Genomic DNA, 18,379 nt, shown 5'->3' with positions numbered 1-18,379 from the left:
CTCCTCTAAACATAGGAGGAGGTGGTATAGCAAGCCAGCCAAAGCACCGGTCAGTCTCATGGGAGCTGTGGATAAAATTTCTACATGCACCTCAGTCACTTAGTAATCTAAGCCTCATTGAAAGCTAATGGGACTTGAAAGCACTTTGAAAATTTCATTTTGTGAAAGCCAATTTTCACATACAGTAATGTGCAGGCAGCAGGGCTTGCTGACTGGCTAGCTCAAAGCAGGTAGGATTTAGTTTGTGCTTGAAAATCAGCCAATTACTATTCACTGTGCTGTCCCTTGGCTGATAATGAGAAAAGGCTGTGTTCTTCCTGAGCAAAGGATACAGTAGAAAGCCTCTATGTTGCCAGTAGCTGCACTGGGCAAGATTTGTCCCAGTAAAGCATTTCAGCTTGCTTTATAAACAGCATTTTCCTGAAATGTCAAGCTAACAAGATTCAGTCAGATCTGTTTCTTATTGACAATCCATCTAAGGTGAGGAAAGAATGAAAAACACATTTTAAATTCATAGCTCAGTCCTGATTAACCCACTTGAGTGTAGCTGAGGTGACTTACTGTAGAATAGTGTTGCTGCATACTGTTTTCTTTTCTTTGCATTGTAAGGTGGTATTGTTGCAAAAGGCCAAAAAAAGAAATGGTGGACTGGCTACAACTCAGGTATAGATTCTGCATGTATTTGATATGCACGATATATTCTGAAGCCTGGTGTTAAGAGAAACCAAACATTTTTCATTTGTTTGTGAGTTAAGTTCTGGTAGAATTCTCGCTTACAAAACGGTGTTCTTTCTTATCTGACTATGAGTTAATTACTGCCTCTGCAAACAAGTGGCTCCTCTCTGCATCATCTCTGAATCTACTACCATGGAGGAATCAGTTAAAATAAGGTTTAAAACAGAGGGGGAGGTTTTTTCCATACCTCGCATAAGAGTAGCCATAGCTTCAGGCTTCCTTGCTTGGGCTGCCTGCTGGCTTAACATACTTACAGGGAACCAACCTCGTTGGAAGTTCATCCACAGCTTTGTTTATTTGTATTTTTCCAGGGCAAGAGAGATTTCCAAGAAAGTTTTATCAGGAAAGCTAGCATAGCTGTATAATTAAGATATAGCCTTGCTGAAGATTACATAATAATTAATATTTGTAAGGCTAAAATTAGAAAGTGCATTTCAAATGCCATCACAGTCAACACTGTAAGTCAAATGAAAGCAAGAAGGTGGTTTTTCAGGTCATTACAGGGGTTTTGTTTAATTTCATTGAGATTCTTTAGTGCACAAAATGTCTGGGGCTGGGATATGCAGAAGCGACAAATAATAATTGAAGTATGGCAGCTAGAAACCAGCAAGTAATAAATAACACTGAAGCATTTATGGCCACGTTTTGCCAGTACAAACGTCTGTTGCCTTTTAGTGTGCTGATTCTTACAGTGATAGGCCTATAGGAGGCTTCAGTAAAAGTAAATAGGTGCATGGCACTGGGGTACGTTTTACCCTCGATGCTGTTTTAGTTTCTGGAACAGACTTGGGAGGACTTTAATTAAAGCATTAGAAGCATCCAGGTTATATGACCTGATTCTTTTTCATCACTATTTTCTTGACAGCTTAAAATACGAAAGACTGATCTGTATGCATTTGGATAGCTATTGGTGAGTGGTGGGCCCGTATGGTTTAGCGATATCTTGACCACAGTTTTATCTCAGACTTAAAAATTATTCACAGTATTTGTAGGAGCATACATACTGTGCCTATGAAAACATACTCTTGTATAAGCCTTTAAAGTCAATTTAAGTGTATATGTTATGGTAGAAAACAAATGTCTAAACCTATTTTGAGAGAAGTTATTGCAGAAAGACTGCATGATCACTGCCTGAGTTTTTTAAGCTTTTATAGCAGAGCTTTGTTCTGGACTTCTCTGTGGCCTCCATGGAGGCATTAAACCCTTAAGAACTTCTGGAAGGGTGAGTGAAAGTTAAATGCGTGCTACCGTACCTATTCAACAAGTGTATGGTAAAGATTGCTCCTGACAAATCAGATTATCAGCAACTGATCAGATCTTCAAAGTATCTTCCGTTCAGAAACCAGCTCATTTGGGGAGGGCGGAGATGAGCCAGCATACAGCTGTATTCCTGTGTGACAGTGGCGATGCAATTACAAAAAAATACTGAACTAGCAGTTTATCTTGCTAGTTGACTAAATCAGCACAACTGGGATCCGTCACTTTTCTTTATAGTACGCTGCCTATTTTAGATAGAAAGATCAAGACATTTTATTTTATTTCACTTTATGAAAAAGTGGAACCTAATCTTACCCTCCTTAGTCTACACCTGGTCACGCAAAGAGATGTCCAGGTTTGCAGAGCTGCTGACCACTGATGAGGTTCCTGTGAGGTAGCTGGGAGTCTGACAGAACTGAACACTCATGAAAACCTGATCACATAATGATGCGCTTGCAAATTCCTGTTGATAAAATCTTGGGCACGTTGCCTTACTGAGTAGGGAAAAAAATGTATTTCAGTTAAGAGAGACGTTCCCTTGCCTGCAGTCAGTGATATTTATAAAGTTACATTTAACTGCAGTTTTTTACATAACTTTCTCTGAAAGGGCGTTTTGTTCTTACCTCCGAATTCTAGCATGGTTAAAAGAGCAAATAACAGGCACTTATGGATTATCAGATCACTGGACTGGCAGAGCATTAGTAACCCTGTAATTTTGCTTCCTCCTGCGAAATTCTCTGTAAGTTATCCTACTAATAGCTAGTCTGTCCCATTTAAGAGGTTCATTGGGAAAAGGAGAATTGTTGAACTTTTTAATCTATTAGCTTGTAGTCTGTAATTTTTTTTTTTTTTTAATCTCTGGTGTTACGCTTTCATGTGTATTTTGAACAATTTCTGCTACATAATGGGTTTGGGGGTTTTTGACAATGTAGTTGCAAAGGGAATCATTGCATTTTGGCTTTTTTTGCCACGCAGCCATATCTGTTAATAAGAAAACATTTACTGTATCTCAAGTTCATTTTGAAGGGATCATACATGGTGAAGATGTATGTACAAACATCTTTACTATGATCATACATAGTAAAGGGCTAAAATGCAGCTCCCTCTATGCAGGCGTATTAGCTAGTTGTCCTTGAGTGCTCAAGTTGTAGGCAGTCACAATAGCAAGCAGCAAGTTTTGCTTCAGAAAAAAGTGAAGACAGTTATCATTGCTACTAGAAACTGCAGTAACCATTAGGTGAGGGGACCATTTTATAACCACCTCCTCACGTGGAGGGGACGCGTCTACTCACTGGAAGGAGGTTTATTGCACTCTTTTCAAGATGGAATTTAACTGCTGCAGATATAAGTCTTGCATCTTGTCAGTCCGCTGCCTCTCTCAACACATGCTAATGGCTACCACTGCCCATTCACTGTCCTTGGGGAGCCTTTGGAGCTTAAAGGCATCTGTTAGTTTTCTGCACATTTCTAGCTTTAATATCTATCATTGAGTTTGGTCTCAGGTGGACCAAACATTACCTTGGGGATTTGACATTCTATGCTAGAAAAAGGTTTTAGAAGCTATTTGTTCCTTGTTTAAGCTGCCTGCTTTTCTAGAAATTGAAAAATGACCCATAGATTTACAAGTCCCATCTGAGTAAGTGCTGGGGACGTTTCAGGATTCAGGTTTTACTTGTTTCTTTGTGTGTTTGCTTTCTTTCCTACATCTGAACACTTTTTCCTGTATTCTGGGCTAGTTTATCACATTCAAATTGATTACATACCCCGGTAGCAATACCAGTTGGTACAACTGGGTCTCACAATTACAAGCAGAAATAGAGGCTCTAGAAAGCTCTGTGTACAGAAGCGGCTTCTTAAGAGTTTAAACCGTTCTTGAAAGCTGTGTGATTTTCCATTTCCTAGTATGTTTGCAGTCCCAGAGCAGCAACTAACAACTACTAGTAATACAACTAATGGTTGTGATATATACAACCGATCATTTCTGTTGAGTTTTTTCAATAACGCATTTAATTAGCTTGGGGTTTGGAGGGTTGATTTCTTTTTCTTGTTTTCCTTTGCTTTTCATCTTCTGGTTGCAATGTTGTTGATTTCTTTTTTTTGCAGCAGAAATCTTTGATACCAGCTACTATATTGTGTAGCTAATGGGATACGCCGCAGGCTTACTGTTAGGCAGCACAGTACCTTCTCTTCAGACCTTCTCCTCCTGCAAGGGGGCAACTGCTGAGAATAACCTTCCTGCCTATTGTGCACACATCTGTTAAGTCGATGCTTAGAACAATTACAGATGCTTAGAACAACTCTTTCTCTCCCTACCACGAGTCTCTGGAATCAAATTGTTCAGTTCTTCGTGACAATAAATCCTCCAACCCTACCTAGCTTCTACTGCTTTTCAATTCTGGCTGGAGACAAGTAATAATTTATTCATATGTCAGAAAATAATTTGAAAAATGTCAAGAAGAAAAGAAAAATGGGGTAGAAAAGAATTACTTTCTGAGACTTTAAGGTAGGTTTTCGGGTCATTTTTTCCTTTCAGTGTCCTGAACATGAAAGAAGTTTGGAGGCTACATGGAGAGGAAAAGCAAGAAAACACTTGAGAATACTTGAGGAAAGCAGGAAATCCTGTTAAGCATTCGAATTATGATTGTCTTATCATTTGGATAGTAAGATTGAGAAGAGCGTACTCAGCACTGCAGAATAGGACATTTCTTCTGGAAGAACATTTGGAATCACGCTTGAAAGGCTTGTCAGAGCTCAGGTCTTTCTCTGGCCTGAAAAATGCTATTACTTTTTCTAAAGATTTATTTTTCTCATAATTTATTATCTTTTTAAATTCTTTATAATGAATGACAAATTCAAAATCTTTAGGAAGAAATTAGTGTTTAGGCTCTCTCCCCAGTTGTAATCTGTGATTTCAGGATCTAAAATGTAGGAATCTTTAAATCACGAGACAAATTATGCTGTCTGTAGAAAAAAAACCATCAGGAATAAATTGTTGCAGGTTATCCCAGAGCTGTCAAAAATAAATGACTGTTACAAACTAGGGCCCAACCATGTTGTATCTCAAGTGAATCTGTAGGAAAGAAAACTGAAATAATACATAAAGAAACTTGCTACATTGCCCCTCAGTTTCTCAAAGATTCTGGCTTCTTGCAAGGGGAAAAGAAGAGGGCTATGTGGACAGAGGATCTTTTCTCACCTTTCTTGCAGCTTTACTGAAGACGTATTCAGATGAACAATCTTGAAACATTACATAATCCTATGGTGACAGAATGCAGTGGAGCCATTTAGATTTTCTCCATTAAACCAGGTTGTGAATCAGGATTCTTGAAGCAATAGTGTTGTTATTTTTTGTCCTTGATCAAGCTTAAATAATCCTAATAATGTATCGTGAACTTGCAGACTCTTTCCAGGACACTACTCTGTGGAAAACTGCCTTTTCCTAATCCTATTTTTAATTGCAGTCTTTCAAAGATGATAGCAATAGTAATTTTGCTGAATATTTGTTTGAGATTTGAGAGGAAGGAAGGAGCTATACAGAGAGCATTTTTTCCTACAGTGAGTAAAGTAGTTTCGTTCCTTTTACCAGGAGGAGAGGTTGGCCCAAAACCTTTCTAATGCTGTTGTGATTTTATTTGCCCAAAAAGCTATATTGAATCCTACATTATTAAAACACAAGCAAGCTAAACTTTCACTATAACGTATATCAATTATTTTACTGTGGACATTCAAAATTGCACTTGGACTGTGTCTGTATTACATATCCAAGACACTTATGTAGAAGTAAAATACTTATTGTAAATGTCCATATGGTGGAGAGTGATTTAACTCTTATCATACTTCAGAATGAAATCTCGCAAAAATATCAACTGTTCTGTGCTGTAAATTAAAAGAAAAAAAAGGTGTCCAGTTTTGCAGCCACAACATCAGCTTGAATTCGGTATTTCAGAAACTGTAGTTTTAGATTCTGCTGTTACTTCTACTCTGAGACCTTCTGACATTTCTTGTGTTCTAATAGTCATAGCTTCCTTTTGTTTTAAATGGCTTTTTCTCCTGTTATATGAACTACCAAAGCAAGTAAAAGACAAGTTGAGTGACTATAGGGAAACCTGTGAAACTAACTATATATGCAGCATTTTTAAAAGCAGAGAAAGTAAGGGGAAGAATACATAACTTCTTTAAATGGTCTATGCAAATTATGGATGTTAAAATTATCCTTTGAAATTGCTGAAAATAAAAATATATTCTAAAAATTCAAAAGTTTTAGGCTATTACCATCCTTTTTCTTAAACTTGAGTTCTAAGTAAGTTAAATCATAACTGTGATGTTATTTGCCTAGTGAGATGGTTTTGACTTGCCAATAATATCATAGAATCACAAAGTCATAGAATCACAGAATGGTTTGGGTTGGAAGGGACCTTCAAAGATCCCCTAGTCCAACCCCCCTGCCATGATAATATAGTAATAATATATTACTACATTTTTCGCTAAGTACTTGACTCTCAGAGTGAAAATTTCATTTTCAAAGGGAGCTCAAAGTACCAAAACATGGGTGCCAAACTACCCAAATCTGTCAATGTATGGTTTTGTAATGCTTTAAGAGTGTTGGTTTCTTCACTAGAGGAATATTTAGGCCAATACATTATCCATTTGTCCTCCAATTAGCTGATTTAAGGCATTGCTCTAAATAAGCCACTAATTGCTTACTGCAGTGCGGCAGTTCAGTAATGGATTCAGTATGGATGTTAAGTTTATAGTAGCTGATAGTATTTATATTTTTTTATTCTTAATGGCTCAGTGATGTTAAAGCAGTGGTTTAAAATCGGGGTGGACACCAAACATCATGGGTAAGACATGTAGGCTAGAAACAGACAGGACCAGGGATACACAAAGTGATATAGTTGTTCTCAACATTTTACATTTCTGTAACATTTCCTGTGGGCTGGTACCCAGCTTTAGCACGACGCTAGAGGAAGCCCTGTTTGTCTGCACAAGTGCACGGGTTGTTGGGGAAAGCGCTGCAGAGGACATGGCTGCCATGGCATGCCAGGGTTCTTTACCGCTTTCCCCGCTGTTTTGCAAGGTGATATACTGCAGCAAAAAAATATAACTTCTGTCTCACTTCAGGAAGTACAATTTAGGAGCTGGGGTAATTTGATGGATGGTGTATACTAAGAAAAATAAGAAACCAGGAAAGGCCATATGGTCCATTGAGGCTCATTTCATTCCAAATACACCTTCCCTAGGTTATCATCCAATTATTAAGAGAAAGAGTAATGTTATCCATTTTTTATAATTCCACTTCTGGGTATTACGGAGATAAATACCTAAATGCTGGAGAACTAACTTTCTTTCAGAGCACTATTTCAGGGGAAAAATAACTTAAATGCAGATAGGTGGGATGACAGAAAAGAAATTGACCCTAAATGAAAAATATGATGATAGTGATATGAATATATGTGTATAGTCACGGTTTCTCAAAGTTCCCCAGAGACAAGCTTCCAATCATGAGACTTTCAGAAAGTAACCTTTCCTTTGATTTATTGTTTCAGGACCAATGCAGGAGACAATATATGACTTTTGGAGAATGGTATGGCATGAAAACACAGCCAGCATAATCATGGTTACTAATCTCGTAGAAGTGGGAAGGGTAAGTGATTTTTGTACTTAAAAAGATGAAAGACTTCCAAGGTGTTTACTTTTAGAAATTAAATAGCAGACCAACAAGATGCTTATATACTGAGTATAGCACATAAAATATTTTTGACTGCCTCTGCTAAGAGGTTCATTATCAATTATTTTTAAACATGCCTTGGATGCTTGTCTTTGATAACATTATCACAATGAAAAAGTAACTGATGAAGCTGCATTCTGTACAGCACAGCCTGCAAAGACTGCCAAAGAGGGAAAGTGTCCTATCTTTGTGTGTATCTCAGACATACCATTTCTATTAAGGGAAACCAGGGAACTGGTTACAGAACAAGGTATGGAGTCATCTTTTTTTTAAGGGAGGCTGAGAGGGAGTAAGTCTGAAACAGATTTCTGAGAAAAGTAGTTAAACTATGAAATTGCAGTTTCTTCATAGTATATTAGTCTAAACCAACCTGGCTTGTTTGGGTTTTCCTTCCTGTAAGCCTTCTGGACTAAAACAGAAAAAATTAGCTTTACTCATTTGTACACTAAATCTGTTGACCAGGAGGTCTTCTTCAGGAGCTGAGTAGTAAAGGAAATCTTGAGTTACCTGGTTGATACTGTGTACTTTTCTTTCTTTGCTTGATAACTTCTGAAGTAGGCCTCCTACTCAAGTCATTATGGCTAATTTTGTTTTCAACAAGTATTGAATGGAACCATTTTCTTTGTTCCTCACAACCATCAATAACTGAGTCTTTTAATTCACTGCTTTGTCTATGCACTGGTGTCTTAGTTCTCATCTGGGATGTTTTTTTCAAGAAAATTTGCTTGGGAACTGGGCATATAGCTTTCATTTGGAATGAAGAAAACCCACTGCTTTTATTGCAACTGCAATTATTGTAAATCGAAGTGTTGAAATAAGAAGTCAAGTGCACATATCTTAGTGTGAGCCACATGGTTTTAAGAGATGTTTTTAATTTCACGCTGGTGGAGTGGCTGATACCCCTCTGCCCTGTGGCATTGGCATGAGGAGAGAGAGCACTGTTTATGTGGTGTCAGTCAAAGTGTCAGCTCTTGTCTCCTTTTTAGCAAGTCCGGTTTTACAATCTCAATTTATTCTTCTTTATATCCTTTGTCAATTGTTAATATAAATCCTAACGTTTAGATATCTGTGTGCCCAAGCCTGCCAACAGATCAGGTGCCAGTATTATTTTTAGATATAAAAAAGATGGGATTTGTGACTGCAATTAACACCTGCTACAGGAACACATGTACGACTAATTGCAGAGACAAAAAAGGATCATGGAGGCTGCTTTAAAAATTCAGTCCCTTGAGTGAGGAAGAAAGTAGAAATAGTTGGATGGTCACATATCAATTCAAAACGGATGGATTTGTAGGAGTGGGAAGCTCTCCAGCAAACCTCTTCATTAAAGCTTTATACACATTCATAAGTATCCAAGCACACAACTTAAAAAGGGATGTTTTCAGGGTATGGATAAACAAGCCTAAGAACAAAAATAGCATACTGCATGAAACCACATACTGTCTTCCTAAAGTCAGTATTCAAAAGCATTGATTAGAGTGAACTGTCAGGTATCAGCCAGGGAGACGCCAGTCTTGGTGCCAGTGTTGGGGACCTCAACTCACAACGTTTAGGTACACAGCACATTCCCTTAGCACCAAGCAACAGTTTGTGCCACCGTGGAGATTTCTTCAGGGTACAAGAGTCCTAGTGGGATACAGATCTGTGGCTCTGTTGGTTCTGGCAGTGGTAGAAATGACTTTGTTCTCACTTTCTCTGGAGGCCAACATAGGTGAGATCAGAGAGCAGAAATTGAAATGCACTTTTAATGGAAATGAGATTGTATGAGCCACAGAACAATGCAGTCACTCCTCCACTGGTGTTTCTGTCCCGCTCCCAGAGCTGGAACCATCAGCAACAAGGAGGCATATTACAAACACACCATCTGTCCTGCAACCCCTAACACAAGCTCTGTGCCACCTTGATTAGTAATGATTTTAATGGGCCTTTTGGTAGCTTTCCTGCAGGGCAAACCTTGTAACCTTCCCAACCTCGAGGTTTTCTATTTCAATTGCTATTGCTGGTATGAGATTTATAGGGGTTTATTATTTTTAATTTTTAACCCTCTTGACCCTCTTGTAAGCCAAGGAGGAAAATTCCTTTATATTTTCAGGAAAGAGGAATATCTATTTGACATGTTTGCCACACAGTGTACGTCCTTCATGAATTAATCATTGAGGGGGCGTATGTGTGTTTGTTTACCAGGACTGGCTGGATAGTCATTAAATCAGTGCTAGGAACTCGCTTCTTGCCCTGGAGCATTATGCATCAGGACTGTTTTAATTGCCGATGGAGGAATCACCATGAGGCTGTCCCTAATGCAAGCACCTGCTGCAAATGACTCAGTCCCTGCATTACCCTCCAGCAGGGTCCGGGTACATCTGCCAATATCTGTCATTATCTGAGGCATACTTGTCAAAACCATGCATGCCTTTAAGCTCTTGTGCGTTCCAGCAAGGGACCCTTGTCAGTGTTTCTGGCACCTGCAGACTGCTGTGCACCTGGTATTTAAATGGCACAGAAATGTGTTTTGATTGTTTCTCTCTTTAATGAACCCACCTGAGGGACATTTAGCTCTCTATCTAGTAGCCTGTTACCCAGTCACTCACATTTACACTGCTTGTGTGGAAATTCAGAACTCACTTGTGCTGTTATACTAATCCATCTGCCAGAAGTCTTATCACAAAATCTGCAGGGCTCCCTAAGGAGACTTTTGTACTGGTAATTTAAGCTAATGATTTCTAAACATATTTAGTCAGTTTTATGAAGACCTCATTAGAATGTGACTGTTTATTAAAAATCTAAATGAGGTCTCACAGTCATTTAGAAAAATCATTGCTGAGTTGCATGAACAGTTCTTTGATAACAGATGATGAAGTGGTTTTTAGTTAAGATTGGCCTAGGCTGACATAAGAACTTGTAAAAAAAATGTAAACAAATAAGCAGCCCTTGAAGCAGCCTTGAAAAAAGGTCTCTGTTTTCTTCATGCTGGGGTCAACAACCTTCCACTCACAATGAAGTTCACAAAAAGGGAATGACAAGTACTTAATGGTATAATATACCTACATTTTTGTGCAAGAATCAGAATTTTCCAAACCACACACTAACAGGTAAAAAGCAAAACCAAGACTCATAAAAATATATCAGTGTGACCGCAAGCTATTTCAGAATAATGTATTTTGGATTATATTAATGCAAGAGGCCTCCATGCTCATGTTTGTAAGTGCTAGAGCAACTGAAGATAGTAGTGTAATTTCAGACAACATCTTTTCCTGAGAGACACAGCATAATCTGGTGGATTATTCTAGAAGAAACAAAACTTTTTATCCCACTAGCGTAGGGGTGATCAGAAAACAGACACGAGAACATCTTGCTTACCCCCAAGTGACTGCTCTGGAGTACAGACTCCAAAAGACAGAGCTGGATCCTTCTGTGGAAAGCAATGGGAACTGGATCAAGGTCTTTACGTACTGGCCAAAATCTCAGGTTGCTTCTTGAAGTGTTTCAACGTTTGCACACATGGAAACATTTCTTTCCTCCGTAAAGAGTTATTCTGGGAAGATTTAGAATATATTCAATTGTGCCATCTAGCTGTCACCTCCATCTTTGCTCTTGTTGGGCTGGTACTAATACTTGGTTGGCAGAATCAAACTTGGCATGTCACATAATTTGTCATTTGTCACTAGTCACTTTCTCTCCCACTCCTTGTTTTTGCTTGAGGCAGGAGAAATTTAGTAATATCTGATTAATAAATGGTGAAATGCACCGATGAAATTCAGTGGAGGTGGTTGATATATAAATGTGCTGCAAGGACTCATGATTGTGTATCATGCTTTTAATATAACAAAGTATTTACAAAAAAAATCACTAGAAATAATTACAAAAAATAAAACCTCACCCCAGGAGCATAGTAATTACAGTAATTAGAGTTTCGCAATTATTATCCAGAATTAGAAAACAGCCAGTGCTAATAGTGTTAATAAGCACACAAAAGACCCTTTTCTGAAAGAAGGCAAGGTTGACTACAACAGAATGGATGTGACACAAACAGGGGAATGAAGGTCAGCCACAGACTGGTGAATAGCCCCTATGCCTGCACACACACCTTACTGCTGCTGAAACAGCCTCTTACTGCCGTCTTCTCTCTCAGGAGTGTTGTGCTTTCCTGATAGCCATCTCGCACTCCTCCTGGGTGACTTTTCGCTTTCAGGAGCCGTCAGGGCTTTATCTGCATAGGGAAAAAGAAAGAACACAGTGGTGGCTTAGCTTTTCATAGAATCATAGAATAGTTTGGGTTGGAAGGGACCTCTAAAGGTCATCTAGGGGTTTTCCTTTGCTTGTTTTACTGGACCTGCAGCTGACGTGCTACATATGTGGCACTCTCATCTGCCTTGCTGCAAAAATGTTGGTGGCTCTGACTTTTCATGCTTAAAAAAGTATTGGGGTCTACATGACAGTGAGGAGACCCATACAAAGGTCTTTAGACAGAAAGGGAACATCTCCTTGCTGCTGGTTGGCTAAAAAATGTTCCCTGTTGTAAGATAAAATCTGTCAGAAAAGAGTTGTTCTTCTCAGGGAAGACTCTGTGTGGCCCCAGGCCTAAGCAGTCACATGTGCATGTGCTTGGGCCTTGGGTCCAAGCTTGGTCCTCGCTCAGGGTGTGCAGCCTTGGTCAGCATTCAAGAAACATTTCTAAACCAGATACAAATGCTTCCTTAACAAACAAAATCCAGAAGTCTTTATATTGAACCAGATCTTCTTCAGGTCCACCTGATGATTTTTTTCTGTTATAGACAGACATTAGACATCCAAGAAAAACTGCCAAATAAAGCCCTATCCAAAGACTTCTTACTGAAAACGTATTGCAAGAACCAAACAAAAACTTCATAGGGAATTCCAGCAACATAAAAACTGTGTGACATTTCCAATGGACTTGCCACCTATTCTTAGAATAAAAAAGGAATTTTTTGACACAAAGCTATTATGAAGCTTGCACTTACGCATTTTACAAGTTTTGAGAATCTTCCATGCAGAAGAACCACCCTCTAATAAACAAAGGTAGATGCAAATTGTATTTAAGATTCAGATCACCCATTATGGAGATATTGCAGAGGTGAAACATGGTAACTCTTTAACATGTCTCACAAACAGCACATTTGTATTTAGTATAAATGGAAGAACACTCTTTCTAATTGAAACTGCTTCTAAATGTAATAAGCCAAATTACCTCCATTGGAATTAGTTCAGGATACTGGCATTAACACTCCTTAGGAGGTATGCCAAAGAGTTTGTAAGCATACTGGCGACTAAGATTTCATTTTAACTTTTCTACTGAAAGAAAGAAACCACATTTTATAAATGAGAGGGAGAAAGGTTGCTGTATGAAACCCTTCCCTACCTCTAGGTAATTCTAGTCTCAGCTTCTAAAACCTATAAATAGTGTCCTTCCCCATCTAGAGAAAATTTGTTTCTTAATCATGTTTACCCAGAAAACCTGGGACCTGTGCTTATGGTACATATATGTTACTAGATATTCTGTTGTTTTACTTTTGGGTTCACTGTAATTCCAGTATCTCTTGTTGGATAGCGTAGAGTTTATACTTTTACAGAGTATCAATGAGGAAAAAAGAAAACAATCATAATTTAGAACTATTGTTAATCTTTCAAGTCAGTGAATCCTTCTAGTCATCAAAACAGATTTCAGCTTTCTAGACTTCTAACCAGAAATAACAAAATGGCATTATTTCATTATGCGTAGCAGGGGAGGAGCCCTTAAGGAGAAAAAATTGGCTGTTCTTCTTCAGGAAAGAGAAGGGAGGACTCTTTGCAATAATTTAATAAAGATGTCCCCAGATTAGCAATGTTAGCAATATCAAACAGGACATCAACCTACAAGCGTTCAGCACTGTCTCATGTCAGTCAAAGCAGACGTGGTTTCAGCTCTCAGTGTTTTGATGCATTCTCGTTTCCAGTAAAAGCTATGTTTCAAAGAATGTTGATCAACAGAGATTAATATCTTAATGCTCACTAATCCAATTGAGATAATTCACTTTGAGAAATAAATAAAAGAGGTTTAAGGATACACGAATGGATCGACCCCCTTGTTGGGCTAGCTGCTCGTGCCGCCAAGATGTAGGAGGCAAGTATCAGTGCAGTTTGCAAAGAGGGCTTCAAGTTCTTTGAAATGTCGGGGCTAGCAAAATGGCTTCATCACTGCAAGTCTCCTCAGCTCAGTGGTCTCGTGAAATTAATCTCGCACTCTCTCTGTGAAGGAAGAAGTATCCTGGAGGCACTAACACAGTTTTACCTTACCCAGTAGAGTAACATGTAGAGCTTTCTAACCTAACATCAGATGATCAGGTTTTAGAGCCAGAAGGCAATCCACTAACTTGGTGGTGCTCTGTAGCTCAAATAACGGTATGATTTTGCTCTTGGAACGGAAGCATGATTCAGAGCACAGGTTGTTCTGCTCGATGCAGGCACATCAGGTCCTCAGAGCACAGGATCTGAGCAATATGCCCATGATTTCACGGTTGTGTAAGGGATTAAGACAGGCTTTGAAGAACTCCAGCTAATCCTGTAACCATCCTTCATCTTGGCATGGGACCACACTTCTCATGTGCTCTGTGCTCAACCTTTTTTCCTCCAGGGCTGTACTAAGGTGCACTAATTTACAGCCTTTTTTAATGACCAGTGGGAGACAAAATTGCCTAAATATAAGCAATGAAATGGAGGCAATCCATATTCTTCTGTTGGTACTAGCGATGGAGACAGGAACACTACAATAGCTTTACCTGGGGTCACCTTTACCCTAAAGCAATTCTCCAAGAGTGATTCTGTTTTATGGCCAAAGTATGGCCACACCATGAGTTTGGCCTGTCAGCTTAATTGCATCTAAACCCAGCTAACAGGTTGATGGCATGCTAACAGTATACCTGATTCTTAAGAACAAAGGGATTGCACTGATTCCCTCAGGTGGAAAGCATTAGTGTATGGCTACTACTGGACATGTCCAGAAAGCCAGCTATTCTGGGCAGAAGTTGAATGAGAGTGCATCCACCAGGCAACCTAGGATTGTGCTGCTGGGGCAACATAGGGCAGCAGAAGGTGGAGAATTCTATCAGCTCTGAGTTGTCACTGGAAGAAGTTAGACTGAGCTAGTAAAATTCATGGAGACATCTCTCCCCCTCTGGGAGCTGTGAACAACATAAAGACTTCTGGCTGCCTTTATACAGCCCCATTTATCTGATGGTGCCAAACAGTACCTTAAATGCTGTATTTCTCAATACTCTTCCATACCTCTTTTAGAAAACTGTAAAATGAGGTATAAATCAATTAACTGACTTGCTCAAAAGCAAAGAAAGAAAATGAAAAAAAGAAAGACGGGGTTTTATCTTCTGTCAAAGGTTGTTTTATAACTTATAAAATGTTCTTAAATCGCAATACATTTTTTGTTTGAAAAGTATTTAAATAAAAATACTTTCATTTGTTGGATGTCCTTTTACTTCAGGTCAGCCAAATAAAAATATATGATGTTATCCTAGCTACATCTGTAAAAGCTGTTAAAAATTTTCACCAGTGAGCTTGGTTGGCTATTTCACTTTATATCCTAGAGGTTTCACTTCAAAATTTATGTCTGACTTATCATCATTACTTAGTTCAGGATTAATTTTAAATTAGAATATATAATACTGCTGTTCACTAATGACAATCCATGCAGTGCATAGCCAGTTATATCACCTTTTTGCTAAGAATATTTCAGAATCAAAGGAAATTGGAAACATTAAATAATCAGTGTTATTTAAACTGTTCTGTACGAACTACAAAGTATATTTCACAGCCAGCTCACATATTAATTCTGTAATATTCCTCCTATTCCAAACCTCTAAGTAAATGAATTACTGTCCTGGCTTTCATACTGCCTTTAGCTAGATGTGTCACATTGCCAAATGGCTAAATATACAGCTTCGGAAGTCACAATTTGTGTTCATTAGCTATCCACTGCCTACATTGTTTGTTATATTTAGAAGTAGCAACAGCAACTTTCCACCTTCATTTTTAAGTCTTAGTTTCTCACATTAGACTATTTTGCTGGGGGATGGAACTAGGGGGTGGAAGTAGATAATCATCTTCTCCAAATTTCAAAAATTATTAGTAAAGTAAACATGTTTGGAACAATTGGACAGTGTACCTTGGGGTGAATAGATTAAACCAGAGCATTTTCATTATGTCTCTGGCAATCACCCTTTTATCTCATCTTGTGATGAACATCTGTATTTTTTGGCACGTTGTTAGGATATAAATGTGGGGTGTATCTGAACAAACTCTCAATTATAGTTCTGCTCAGATGAGATTTCAAAATTGTTTTCTACTTTGTGGACGATGTTTACTGTTATGGTAGCAACTGTGTAAAAAAAAAAATCTGATGCATTTAATATTCAGTTCTGGCTTCATGTATCAATTATTTAGCTAAACCTTCTGTTAGTAGGGTTTTTTGTAAAACATGTACCAAATGTTTATAAAAGGGGAAAGAGATTCATCAAGTCACAGTAGCTAAAGCTATGCTAGAAAGAAAAAATGAACAAGCATATGTTTCCAGCAGTGTTTCTCATATTTGATGAGTAAAACCATATTCTATTTTGTTGCAATTGTCTTTCCTTGTACAAATAAAGGCCCTGATCCAATAAACATTTAGGAGTGTGATTTTGATTTACACTATTTAATCTACTTCTGTCTTTAAGACACCTTTGCATTTATTTGACAGGTCCTGGAGGAGATGGGAGACTGGTCTTTAAGCATTTACTTAACTTTTGGCTCATCAGGAGTCCACAGAGTTCCCATGTCTAGAGCTCAGCACGTGCAGCAGCATTGCAGAACAAGAGCCAAAAGTAGGAAAAAAGCCTGAATTAAAAAAAAAAAGTTTGGGTTTTTTTTTCCCCTCCCAGTGAGTGAATCATTTAATGTTGGTCTGTGGCTCTGACTGCATCTCTGGCACTGTTCCCACGGCTGCTACAGCCCCTATTCCACTTGGGAGAGTTTTCAGGAAATTGTGTTGTCATGGATCCTTCTGCTCAGCTCCAATCTGCTCCATGCCCAAAATCCCCTGTGAAGCAGAGTAAGAAATCCCCAGCAGGCCCAAGCTGCATGAGGCACAAAAGGCTATAACTCCTGTGCAACATCCCCCAGTGCTTCCCTATTCATTCCACTGGATCATCTTAAATAAGGTTTAAAAAAAGAGTGGAAGCAAATCCAACAGTTGAGGCATAAGAAGGTGGGGACTGTGCTCTTCTAAATTGGTCTTTCTAAATGTCCCTTAGATCTTAGTCATAATCCAGACTGTCTAGACTTACCAAGTTAGAAACAGACATGTTTTCCTTCAAGGCTGAGCGATTTAATTCAGTCAGGGTTGGGGTTTTTTTTCCCGATTGTTTATTTTACTAAACTAGAGCTGTTTTGAGGATGGCAGGCACCCATCAGAAAGAAACAAGGCTAAAGTTAACAACAAAGAGACGTGCTGATCAGTAGTGCTGTGACTAGGATCATCGCTGCAGCTGCTCCCTTCCTACGTGCGTTGGCCACCTTTGTGTGGTTCAGGTTCCACCTATGGAAAGGATAAGTGAACAGGCGGGAAAAGGGAATCGGCTCCAGGGATGGGGTTGTCAGTGGGCTGCTCCTGTCCGGAGGTAGTGTGAATTACCTTATTCTGCATGGAGAGTCAAAAAATGATCTTAGCCATAGGTAGAAAAACCCTGTTTCAGAGAGTTCCCGGCAACGACTATGAAAGGGTCAGTTTGCTGGCCTAAGGGATTTGAACAATGTGAATTTTCTGGATTATTTTAACAACACAGAGAAAACAATGAGCATTCGATGTTTTTCACTTAGTTTCTATCAGAGGGATTTGGAAATACATCCAAACAAGATAAGATCTGAATCAATATCAAGTAGATGCAACAGTAGATAGATAGGAGCAACTACTAAACTGCCTGCAGCGACATTTAATGCTTTTGAGATGGTTGTTCATTGCTTATAGCTGATAGATATGCTTTGGAGATGAATATGCGTTTGCCAGAGATCCTGCAGTTTAGGCACCCTGGGGTTGTCCCTCGGCTTGGCCCTTGGCTGGTGGCAACCTTCTCATCCACAGTGATGCCCTGTCAGCTTGCTGGCTGGTGAGCATGGTGGAAGGAGCAGGCTTGCTACCCTTGCCCCAGTGCAGGAGTGCTAGGTACTGCAAGGACTGTCCAGTGTCCCAGCTCCAAGCCTCTCGCTATGGAAGGGAACTGTATAACCTGGTGTTTGCCAGTTGTCCTGAAACCATGCTTAATACCTGATGAAATGTGAAGGATATAAAGAATTTTTCTCAGCCAATACTAATGCGGTTACTAGGTCTGAAGACAAGCATAGCGAAATAAATAAAAACCTGCTTATAGCTACCTGAGCTTCAGCTCTGCTCTAGGGCTTTCCATCAGCTGTGTAAGCAGGAATAAGCTGTTAGGGTGCTTGTCTGATTTTGTGGCCGGGAGCCAGGGCTTACGACCAGGCTACTCTTTTTCTCTGAGGCTCCTGATGTGGGGCTGTGTTTTTCCAGACCTTTAACTCCATTCTATTCAGGTTTAAATTTTATCCTGCGAAAGAGTCAGAAAAAGGATCAGAACTACTGACCCTGCCGTGACAAAC

General features: G+C 39.1%; 1 protein-coding gene across 5 annotated transcripts in view; it reads left to right on the top strand.

Moving 5' to 3' along the window:
• The window catches only part of PTPRM (protein tyrosine phosphatase, receptor type M), a 386,144-nt gene that overhangs the window by 343,599 nt on the left and 24,166 nt on the right, over positions 1-18,379 (top strand). For all 5 annotated transcript variants that reach the window (XM_019473357.1, XM_019473356.1, XM_019473355.1 and 2 more), the window contains one exon: positions 7,542-7,639. In XM_019473357.1, coding sequence (XP_019328902.1) covers positions 7,542-7,639 — 98 coding nt within the window. The remainder of the gene's footprint in view (positions 1-7,541; positions 7,640-18,379) is intronic.

The sequence above is a fragment of the Aptenodytes forsteri genome, unplaced genomic scaffold, assembly GCF_000699145.1.
Source record: "Aptenodytes forsteri isolate BGI_AS27 unplaced genomic scaffold, ASM69914v1 Scaffold229, whole genome shotgun sequence".
NCBI lineage: Eukaryota > Metazoa > Chordata > Aves > Sphenisciformes > Spheniscidae > Aptenodytes > Aptenodytes forsteri.
This window is presented reverse-complemented; position numbering and strand designations above follow the sequence as displayed.